This window comes from Hippoglossus hippoglossus, chromosome 6, assembly GCF_009819705.1.
Source record: "Hippoglossus hippoglossus isolate fHipHip1 chromosome 6, fHipHip1.pri, whole genome shotgun sequence".
NCBI classification, from domain to species: domain Eukaryota; kingdom Metazoa; phylum Chordata; class Actinopteri; order Pleuronectiformes; family Pleuronectidae; genus Hippoglossus; species Hippoglossus hippoglossus.
Genome location: NC_047156.1, coordinates 1,766,028 through 1,775,849, shown reverse-complemented (window position 1 = coordinate 1,775,849; position 9,822 = coordinate 1,766,028). Strand labels below are relative to the sequence as shown.

At 46.9% G+C, this 9,822-nt stretch overlaps 1 protein-coding gene across 1 annotated transcript; it reads right to left on the bottom strand.

The window, feature by feature from the left end:
• Positions 1-116: 116 nt before the first annotated feature.
• On the bottom strand, positions 117-9,203 carry cry2 (cryptochrome circadian regulator 2). Its single transcript, XM_034587296.1, has 13 exons — positions 8,892-9,203; positions 7,402-7,510; positions 4,893-5,035; positions 3,997-4,181; positions 3,514-3,602; positions 2,932-3,072; positions 2,718-2,843; positions 2,401-2,586; positions 2,174-2,325; positions 1,790-1,992; positions 1,164-1,244; positions 547-1,067; positions 117-367 (listed from the first exon to the last, which is right to left on the bottom strand). Exons 1-12 carry the CDS (start codon positions 9,047-9,049, stop codon positions 553-555), a joined length of 2,088 nt encoding a protein of 695 aa, XP_034443187.1. The 5' UTR covers positions 9,050-9,203; the 3' UTR covers positions 117-367; positions 547-552.
• Between the last annotated feature and the right edge of the window lie 619 nt (positions 9,204-9,822).

The following is a 9,822-nucleotide window of genomic DNA, read 5'->3' as shown; positions in this document are numbered from 1 at the left end:
GCGGGACGACGACGCCGTTTGGATTCAACTTGGACGTGAACGTGAGATCTGCAGGACGTCACGTTGCTCTGAACTGTTCAAGAGAAGGTTACTCGTCACTCTTTAAATTCTGTTTAGTCTCAAATCAGAACGATTGTTTTTTGGTGTTCAGTCTTTCTGGACTGGTCCTGTTCTAAAAATAGTTATTTATTCAAAAGCTCGTCCGGATAATTAACGGGAGAAGATGTGCGTAAGACGCGTCTGTAGTGATTCCACTTGTGGTGAATGTGTGTTTGTGTGTATGATGTTAGCGTGACGCTGTTCCTTGTGTGTGTTTGTGTCCAGTTGACAATGTGGACGTTTGAAGACGATTCTCTTTAATCTCCACCTGAAAGAGACGTGAGAGCACAAAACCTTTATGTTCGGGTGGTAGATTCTCATATCACCACTAGATGGCGTACTTGTCATATTCTACGATTATTTTTACACTTCGAGAATGTTCAGTCGAGACTTCAGACCAGAGATTTTACCTGATTCTCATTATTCATCACGAATCTGTACTCGTACCTCGTCTCACTGCTGATGTGCTGAAGTCTCCTCCTCCATTCTCTCCACCTCGTGTTCAGCATCCTCCTCCATCCTCTCGTCCCCTCCCGTGTCCTCCCTCTCCTCTTCCTCCTCCTCCCTCCTCTCTCCCTCCCTGCCTGACGAAGCGCAGCTCGGACGCCCTCGCTGCCTCGGGTTGCGATGCGTCTGGCGGGCGAGGCCTTTCCTTTTGGGAAAAGTCTGACCTGGGGCCCCGGCTGGACTCGGAGCCGGGGACGAGGTGGGACATGACGAGGAAGGGGAAGAGGCTTTCGACCTTGACAGAGGACTATGAGCTGGGGAGGGAGGAGCAAAGCTCCATGACACGGCTGCAGGGGGTTGAGGGTGCGAGCCTGAGGAGGTGCAGGGCGTCTGAGATGGGTGAGGGCCCTGAGTGCCTTCCAGCTCTGGACGTGGAGCGTAGGACACATAGACTGTGGACGAGTCAGGAGCCGTCGAGCAGCCAGCGGCTTCACTGGGAGCGGGAACTCTGGGAGGAGAGTCTGCAAAACACGGGAAAAAGATTAGTGCAAACTGTCCAACTGTCCATAATCATGTGACATCTTCTAAATCCTTAATGCTTCTGTGTGTCCTCCTACCAGGTCCGCTGCTGGTCTGAGACTCGTCGGTCATCGGTGGTTCTGCCTCCTCCTGGATTGTTGGTACTGATGCTAGTAGACCTGAGAGAGAGACACACACAAACACACACAGACACACACACACACACGCGCGTAAATCAATGATGAAATAACAATAACTATGTCAAGAACGACGGATAGAAGAATATCAGAGTCCCAGAAAATTACTGACACTTCCTCATAACTGAAGATAAAGTGAAGGAGCCAAGTAGAGAATAAACCTGGAAACACACGTTATCTGTCAAACTACAGACACAGACAGTCAGTGTCTCCTCTATACAGCGTCTAGAGTGAAGCTGCTTTCACATCCATCTTCAGCCTCTTCAGTTCAGTCTGAACCTGAACATCAGGTGTGAAAGGTTCCTCAGACCAGAGGAGGTGTTCTGGGTCTGGATCAAACTGAACCAGGGTTCTGTTGGTTTGCAGTGAAAACACTTGTTTGGACTTTTGGACCAATCACAGGAAGTAGAGACTGTATTAAGTACTGTAGTACTGTGTAGTACTGTGTAGTACTGCGCCTGAAGTAGCTAAACCAGCTCGGAACCCTGTGGTGGACGTTTGCTCACAGTGTCTCACAGACGACTTACTGAGTCCTCTGTAGTGGGAGAGCTGCTGGTAGACTTGTTTCATCCTCTCGATGTTGAGCCGGCTGCCCTCTGCGTGGTTGATCATAGGTTTGGGATAATCCACTCCCACCACACAGTTTGCCGCCTTCTGGATGGACTCCGGTGCGTTCCACGGCTCATAGATGTAACGGCTGGGATAGTCCTTCAGGATGGGGATGTAACGCCTGCGGGAAATTAAAATACGAGAAAATCATCTAAACTTTGACCTATTTGCTGCGGCAGTTTAAAAGTTTATCCACATAATTTACAGCTGATGAAAAAGCTTCAACATGAAGGCAACAGAACTCAGTGTTAACACAGAGACTGATTCAGGAGATCCTGTCGGAGCACCGGTACATAACGTACCTGATATAATCTCCTGACGGGTCCGTTCTTTTTCCGAAGCCGACGGGACAGTAGCAGTGGAAGAACTGCTGGAAGAAGGCACTGCAGGACAACCACATCCAGCTGCCAGCGTTAACACTCCAGTCTGCATCCAGGAGCAGCTCCTCAAACACCTGCACACACACACACGTATGTGAACTGCGTCTTCCATCACTTCACCCGGGTTCTCCTGCTGGTTGAGTTCATACCTTCATGCCGCTCTCCCAGCTGATCCACAGGTCTCCTCTGGTCAGGAAGCAGGCCACAGCGTGTCGGGCCAGGTGGTGGATCCAGCCCTCCTGTCTCAGCTGCGTCATGATGGCGTCGATCCAGGGAAAACCAGTCCGACCCTCGGCCCACTTCGCCAGGGCCTCTGGATTCTGGTCCCATGGGATCTGGAGACCAACGGGAGGCACAGGAGACATGAACAAAAACCTCTTTTCTCTCTCTACAGGAGACAAACACTTTAACTTATATCTTTAAAACATCCAGCGGTGGAGTTTGTTTGTTGTTGAACGTGACCCACCTGGACGCAGATGGGGTTTCCATCCATGCGGTCAAAGTTGGGGTTGTTGGTGGCGGCGGTGTAGAAGAACTCCCTCCAGAGCAACTGACCAAACAGGGACAGAGGAGGACTGCAACGCTTCCGGAGCTGCAGACATCACGTGAGAGGAAGAGGAAGAATTAGGTTTATGTTTCCACAGATGTCAGGGAGCAGAGGAAACAGGGACAGAAAGTACCTTCATGTAGAGCTCTCGCAGGTTGTAGTACAAAACCCTGCAGGACAAACAGCCGAAGCGCAGGTAGGGGCTGAGGCCGGTGGGACTGGCGTACAGAGAGCAGGTGTTGACCCGGGGGTGGTCCAGGTTGGCCACCCACACCTGAACAGACACAGAGACGACAGTCAGGTTCAGTCCTGAGCAGTGGCCTTCATTTACCACCAGGGTAAAGAGACTCCAGCCTTTCATTCAAATGTATGTTATATATTCATATGTAGCTGCTTTCAAACAAGAACTGAAGTTATTGTGTGACCCAGATAATCTGCTGCTGCTTCTTCAGATGTTAAACACAAACTCGTGTCTGTTCTGTCTGTGAACAGCTTGAGAGACGAGCTTTTATTTCACTTGAGTGTTTACTTTAGGAATTCACTTTCAAGTCAAATTCACAACTTTTTTCAAGTAAAGGCAATTTACAGATTTTCATCCCTATCAAAGTGAAACAAAACCTGTGAACAATGTTGGATTTACCAGTGACACTGTGAATGAAATGAAAACTCATTTTAAACTCCAGTTATGAGGCTTTAACGTCACTTTCTTCTTTACCTTCTTGTCTAAGTGTTTGTTGAGCCGGTCCAAAGCCTCGGATTCTCCTCCTCTCCAAACAGCTGAAGGTAAACCCACCGTCCTGAAGCCTGGAGACGAGGACCAACACAAAGCAGCTGTCACACGGGGAACTAAACTCATGTTTGACACTGTTAGTAACTTTTCATGATGCTGGACCTAACGGGTCGTTTGCTTCGACAGGTAAATACAGTAACTATAACTGCTACTCGCCATTGTGCTGATCAAGCTTGGTTTCACGTTCCAGGAGTCACATGGTCTTGCTCTCTCTCTCTTTATACTCTCTCACTCATACGCTCACAGGAACCGAAATTAGGCACATTAACGTAATTCAGTCGGTACCTAACCCATCTATCGAATAAAACTCATTCACTCTCAATACGGCCAAAGAACTACAGAATATAAAGAGCAGGCAGCGGTGCTACAACTCAGCGTGTTGAACATAATGACAACAGTCGTGTGTACCTAGCTCCTCCAGAGAGGGAATGCTGTACAGCTGGTCGTGGTTTTCGGTTATTTTAGTGCGACACTTGTCCATCTGCTGCTGGGTGACGGCAGGCAGGGGTCTCCGGGGCAACTCCAGTCGACTCACAATGGTCTGGAACCGCTTGAAGGTCAGAGGAGGACTGTTGTTGTTCATCTCAATGATCCTGAGATCAGACGAGAGAAACATGGAGCAGGTCAGTGGCAACGTTCTCATTTTAGAATTATAAGCTTAACTTGTAAAAGATTTAATTAGGGCTAATTAACATGGTTGAAATCAGTATCGTGATATAAATAACATATTGGTGCAGGAGTGTTTTCAGGAGCTGCTGAGCTGTAGCTGAAATACATTCACAGTGACAGAAAAACCACAATTCACCTTTATCATCCTGAGTAATTAGTAAACTGAGTCTCTGTCATTTGGGCCTAAATGTCTTAATTTTCAGGTCGTATTTGTCGGAGCAGCTGACGGTGACGCTCTGTATTTATAAATTCTGTCTTATACAACTTGTCTTTGACTGACGACGCTCGGGATCGTCGGTCTGTGGATTTGCAGCCGGGGAAGCTTCCTATTGGTCGACTGTGACCAGTGAGCACACACACACAAAGCTCCACTCCCCCCCGCCTCACACACACTGATGTCCCATTACATAATGCGGTGCTGTAACGCTCTCACGTAGAAGGCAGACGTAACAAGTGTCGACTCCGTGAGCTTCCACTGTTACTCATTCTGCCACCTGGCCTCGGCACATGGAGAGGGGGGGGGGGGGGGGGGGTTGAGTGTTTTATAACATTTTAACCCTAAAGATCCCAGAGCAATAATTATTTATATCATATTCCATATTAAAAAAAAGTGTGTGTGCGTGTCTGTGACGAACCGGTCCAGGTTGTAGAGGGTGTGTGACTTTCTGACGATGGTCTCGACTCCGAACTCCTGCGCCATCTTGATGATGGCCCCATCTCTCTCCTTCCCATAAGGCTCTGGGTCGTATTCAAACGTCAACCTGGTCACTTTCCACTCCTGCAGCGAAACAGAGGCAGACAAACAGAGACGTAGAGAAAGAGACGGATCAGAATTCTAAATAACACTGAGGGAAAAACAAAGAAGCTTATACTGATCAGACTTTTATAAAAAAAAAAACATCGTGAGATCATATGGTGGGAATGACATCATCATGACGTCACCTTGAAGTCAGAACGCGATGTCGTACTTTGCAATTCTGCATCAACCTTTGGAACCGATATCATTAGAGACACAAGCTACAGCTCTTCAATCTATATGTTAATTAAATCATGATGATGTCATTAGGAAATCCCATTATAACAATATCAGAAAGTTATTGTTAAAGTCATTTGCCTGATCGCGGTAAAATGCAGCTTTTACACACTGATTAGAACATTGATCACCATGGCAACGGTGTAAGCTTTGAAGCGTATTGGGTCAGTCATACAAAGTGCTGTGGATTCAACATGGTTCCCAGCCCGTGTTCTGTGATCAATGTGCACAAAGGGTTCATTCAAGCAGCCGTGGTGAAAACGTGGTTTCTCACTTTTCTTCAGTTGGTCCAGACCAAGCAAAAATAAATAGATAGTTTCATGTCTTCTAGTTCTGCTGCTGTTCGATCGTCTGCATCGCGTCGTGACTGACTAACTTTCACATCAGCCCGAACTGAGAGGGAACAGAAATGTTCGAGTCCGTTGCTGCCGACATCATAAGTTCTCTTAAGTTTCTTCTGTCAGCCACAGAGTAAAAAGCCTGTGTGAGAATCCAGCAGGTCGGCGTGTTGATGACGATTCTAACACACGACAGACACAAACATAAAGAGTTTCTGGTGATGAGGGCCGCTGCCGGTGTTGATGTGCTGTGGATAAAAACCTGTGATTTCTGCAGCTGATTTTACTATACATGTGACGTCCTTCACCCCCCCCCACCCGACACCTCGAACAGAGAATCTACTGGTAAAAGAGAACTCCATAGAAAGTCCGGACCCCACATCTTCCTGAGTTCACGTCTGAAAACGGCAGATTTTGATGTGGAATTTAAGTTTTCTCATGACTCGTGATGAAGGATGAGACTGAGGTCATCACAGAATCCTCATCATGCTGATCTGCTCTCATCGATTTATCATCCAATCACCACAGAGAGTTGAAACACAGACTGAGCTTGAATAGTGCAGCAGGTTCCGGGACCTCTGGTGGTTTTAACTCCGATCTAACATCCTGTAAACTTTCTGTGACTCCAGCTGCAGGTTTCCGTAGCATATGAAGTAAAATTAACAGCGAGTTACACAACAGCCGCTGAATGGAGATTGTAAGCGTCTGATTTTGCTCCTCACTGCCTGGAAATAACCCCCCCGGGCGAATCGCCTCATAAATATTAACACGGCCTGCCGCTGCTTTGATGTGGCTCAGTGCGGCCTGACCATGGAAACCACGAGCATCGTGTTTTGTAAAGTGTCAATTGTGTTGTGTTAGTGGCTCAGTGGCTGATCAGACAACTGAGCTCAGTCACTAAACAACCACAATAAACACGAGTATCACTCCTGCAACACACAATGTCAACAGTGTGTAGTTCTTCATGGGCTCATTGTTACTGAACACACATGTTTGATTATGAGAGCAAAGTTGTGTCTTCACTGACCCACACAAACAGGGAGAAAAGCTCATGTTGCACAGAGATCCTGTTGTATTGTTGGAATCTGACCCTTTTCTCAGACCCTCATTGAATAGAGTTCGTCTCCAGGGTCTTTGTATGAGGGTTCAACTTGTACTTTCTACTGTGGTGTAGGCAGCAGTGTACTTGTTGTGGCCTAAAACCTTGAACATTACATAACACAACATAATCTGTGCCACATTTATTCTAATTGAATAAAGAAGAGCGAAGTCAGAGAGGTTTTATTACAGATACGTACAAAGTAAACTCCAAACAGCTGAGCCTTTTGAGATGTGACGAAACATACATTGACATTTGCTTTTCATTTTATATGGTCTATTTAGTTGCTATTAACATTAATAAGCAAAAGCTGAGTCACTGCAGCCTCGGCCGGGGAGAGGATGTTAATGTGCATTATCTCACGTGGTTGTGAGTGGACAGTGAGCGCAGTTACAGAACACACACACACACACACACACACACACACACACACACACACACACACACACACACACACACACACACACACACACACACACACACACACACACACACACACACACACACACACACACACACACACACACAGACACACACAGATCAGGCTCTCACGCTGTCTCATGCGGCCCACCCACCAGCCCACCGGTGTCCCCTCACTCTGAGCCAGTCTACGTCCTTACAGCTCTTTCCAGAGTGCTGCTCTGGGGTCAGACAGAGAGGTCGGGAATACAGACCTTGAAGAGCCGGGGGAAAACATCCGTGGGCTGCCCTCTGATTACAAACAACCTGGAGTTGAGCTTCTTCAGGCTGCTGTCCAGGTCCTCCAGAGACTCCAGCAGGAACCTGCACACACATCAATGAGGGGGAAAGTAAGAAACACGAGGATCTGACTCTTTGTGACCACAGAGATTTACCTTCCCAGACCACCACTCCTCGTCAGTGGCAGTTCAGCGGTTTGGGAGCAGGGAAGAATTATTGATTCTCAGGAAAAAGAAAGTTGCAGTTTTATCCGAGAGGAACTGATTTACTCTAAAGACGTGGTGCCGGATCGGTAAACAGATTCACGTACTCGCCGATGCCAAACCCGTCAGTCGCAGCAGCTTCACAGGCTTTTCTGATGGTGGCTTTAAAACACTTCTAAAAAGGTTGTGTGTTTTGAGTCCTCAGGTAATCAATGCTTACTGAGCAGCGCTGCCACAGGAGGAGATGGCATCAAAGAGGATGATGGGGTCGAACCCTTTATTGAGTCACAGGATTCGATATGATTGGACTGAAGCATTCTTTTGTGCACCAGCCTGAATGAATGTATGTGTACTTCTTGTCTTAATTGTTGTATTTTAGGTTTTCAATTTGAGCTGCTGCTGTGATAAGTTTTACCAACGAATCAATTAATGATTCCTAAAGACTAAAGAGACGCTTTCTGAGCATCAAACCACAGCCAGACATGATAGGATTGATGATTTGGAAGTTTTTAACACTTTATCCAAAGCACAATCAGACAAAGCAAAAGTCAGCGCAGCCTCAGAAGAACAATACATCCAGCTCTGTTCCCTGAGAGACACAGAACTGGATAAATACCAAATGCAGAAAGCTAACGCTGACAGGGAAAAGAACAGCAGTTTATAAACTATCTCTCAGGAGGAGAAACAAGGCCGAACACATTAGTGAGCTGGGTCTGTTGTTGTTATTCTGTTATTGGTCTGTGGGAGGGGCTTGTTTCTGCTCTGGGTTTGAAACCCTGAACCAAACTGAGGAGAAGAACCATTTCAATTCCTCAGAGATAAATTGCAAACACTGGTTTACATCTGTGTTGTGACAGTTTCAGATTCCAGCGGGATAATGACCAAACCTCACAGACCAGAAAGACTGGTGCATCACATACCAATGTTATTATTAGTAGTAGCTGTATTATGTCACATGTGTCAGTTGTCAGTTGTGTGACAGCTGTGTAACAGTTCCACATGGAAGCCGAACATACCAGAGAACCACACAGATTCTACCACACGTGTTTCTTCTCCTGCTCAGTGGAGATAGTCACTAAATTAACACATAAGAACATTAGATCTTTAGTTCCACCCATGGACCCTGGCAGGACGCTAAGCTAGCATCAGCTAACTGACGCGGAGGCCCGGGCCTCGAACCCCCGCCGCTTCCCGGGGTCTGACTCGAACATATGGCGACAACCAAGCAGAGTTTACTGTTGTTTCAACGCGAATTCACGAACCTCCATCGGTTGATTCCCACGTTGGCGGCGCCCGCGAACCACGGGTCCAGGATGTAAACACAGCGGACCGTGTCGGCCCCGCTCAGGGCCTCCTGCAGCGCCGGGTTGTCGTGCAGGCGCAGCCCCTTCCGGAACCAGTGCACCGAGTTCACCGCCATGTTCCCCCCCCCTCAGTCCATCGGGACGCAGAACCACCGGGAGATCCGCGGGAACCGGGCCGGGCGGGCTGCGATCCGGAGGAGAGGCGCGCGTGTCGCAGACTCCCGGGAAACTTCACAGGACAACCGACACGAGGGCGTGGTCAGGAGTATGTGGGAGGGGCTGGACGGGCTCCACACCTCCTGTGGTGATAAAGGGAAAATTCACCTGATTATTAAAGTGATGAGATATAAAACTACCTGCTCCTCAGATTATTAAAGTGATGAGATATAAAACTACCTGCTCCTCAGATTATTAAAGTGATGAGATATAAAACTACCTGCTCCTCAGATTATTAAAGTGATGAAGTATAAAACGACCTGCACCTCAGATTATTAAAGTGATGAGATATAAAACTACCTGCACCTCAGATTATTAAAGTGATGAGATATAAAAGTACCTGCTCCTCAGATTATTAAAGTGATGAGATATAAAACTACCTGCTCCTCAGATTATTAAAGTGATGAGATATAAAACTACCTGCTCCTCAGATTATTAAAGTGATGAAGTATAAAACGACCTGCACCTCAGATTATTAAAGTGATGAGATATAAAACTACCTGCTCCTCAGATTATTAAAGTGATGAAGTATAAAAGTACCTGCTCCTCAGATTATTAAAGTGATGAGATATAAAACCACCTGCACCTCAGATTATTAAAGTGACGAGATATAAAACTACCTGCTCCTCAGATTATTAAAGTGACGAGATATAAAACTACCTGCTCCTCAGAT

What these genes read in the sequence shown, in the direction of transcription:
- cry2 (XM_034587296.1), bottom strand. Translation starts at nt 9,049, where the DNA reads ATGGCGGTGAACTCGGTGCACTGGTTCCGGAAGGGGCTGCGCCTGCAC. An exon ending in TTTTCCCCCGGCTCTTCAAG is followed by an intron (nt 5,036 to 7,401) that starts GTCTGTATTCCC and finishes GTTTCGCTGCAG; the next exon opens with GAGTGGAAAGTGACCAGGTT. An exon ending in TCAGACCAGCAGCGGACCTG is followed by an intron (nt 1,068 to 1,163) that starts GTAGGAGGACAC and finishes CGTGTTTTGCAG; the next exon opens with ACTCTCCTCCCAGAGTTCCC.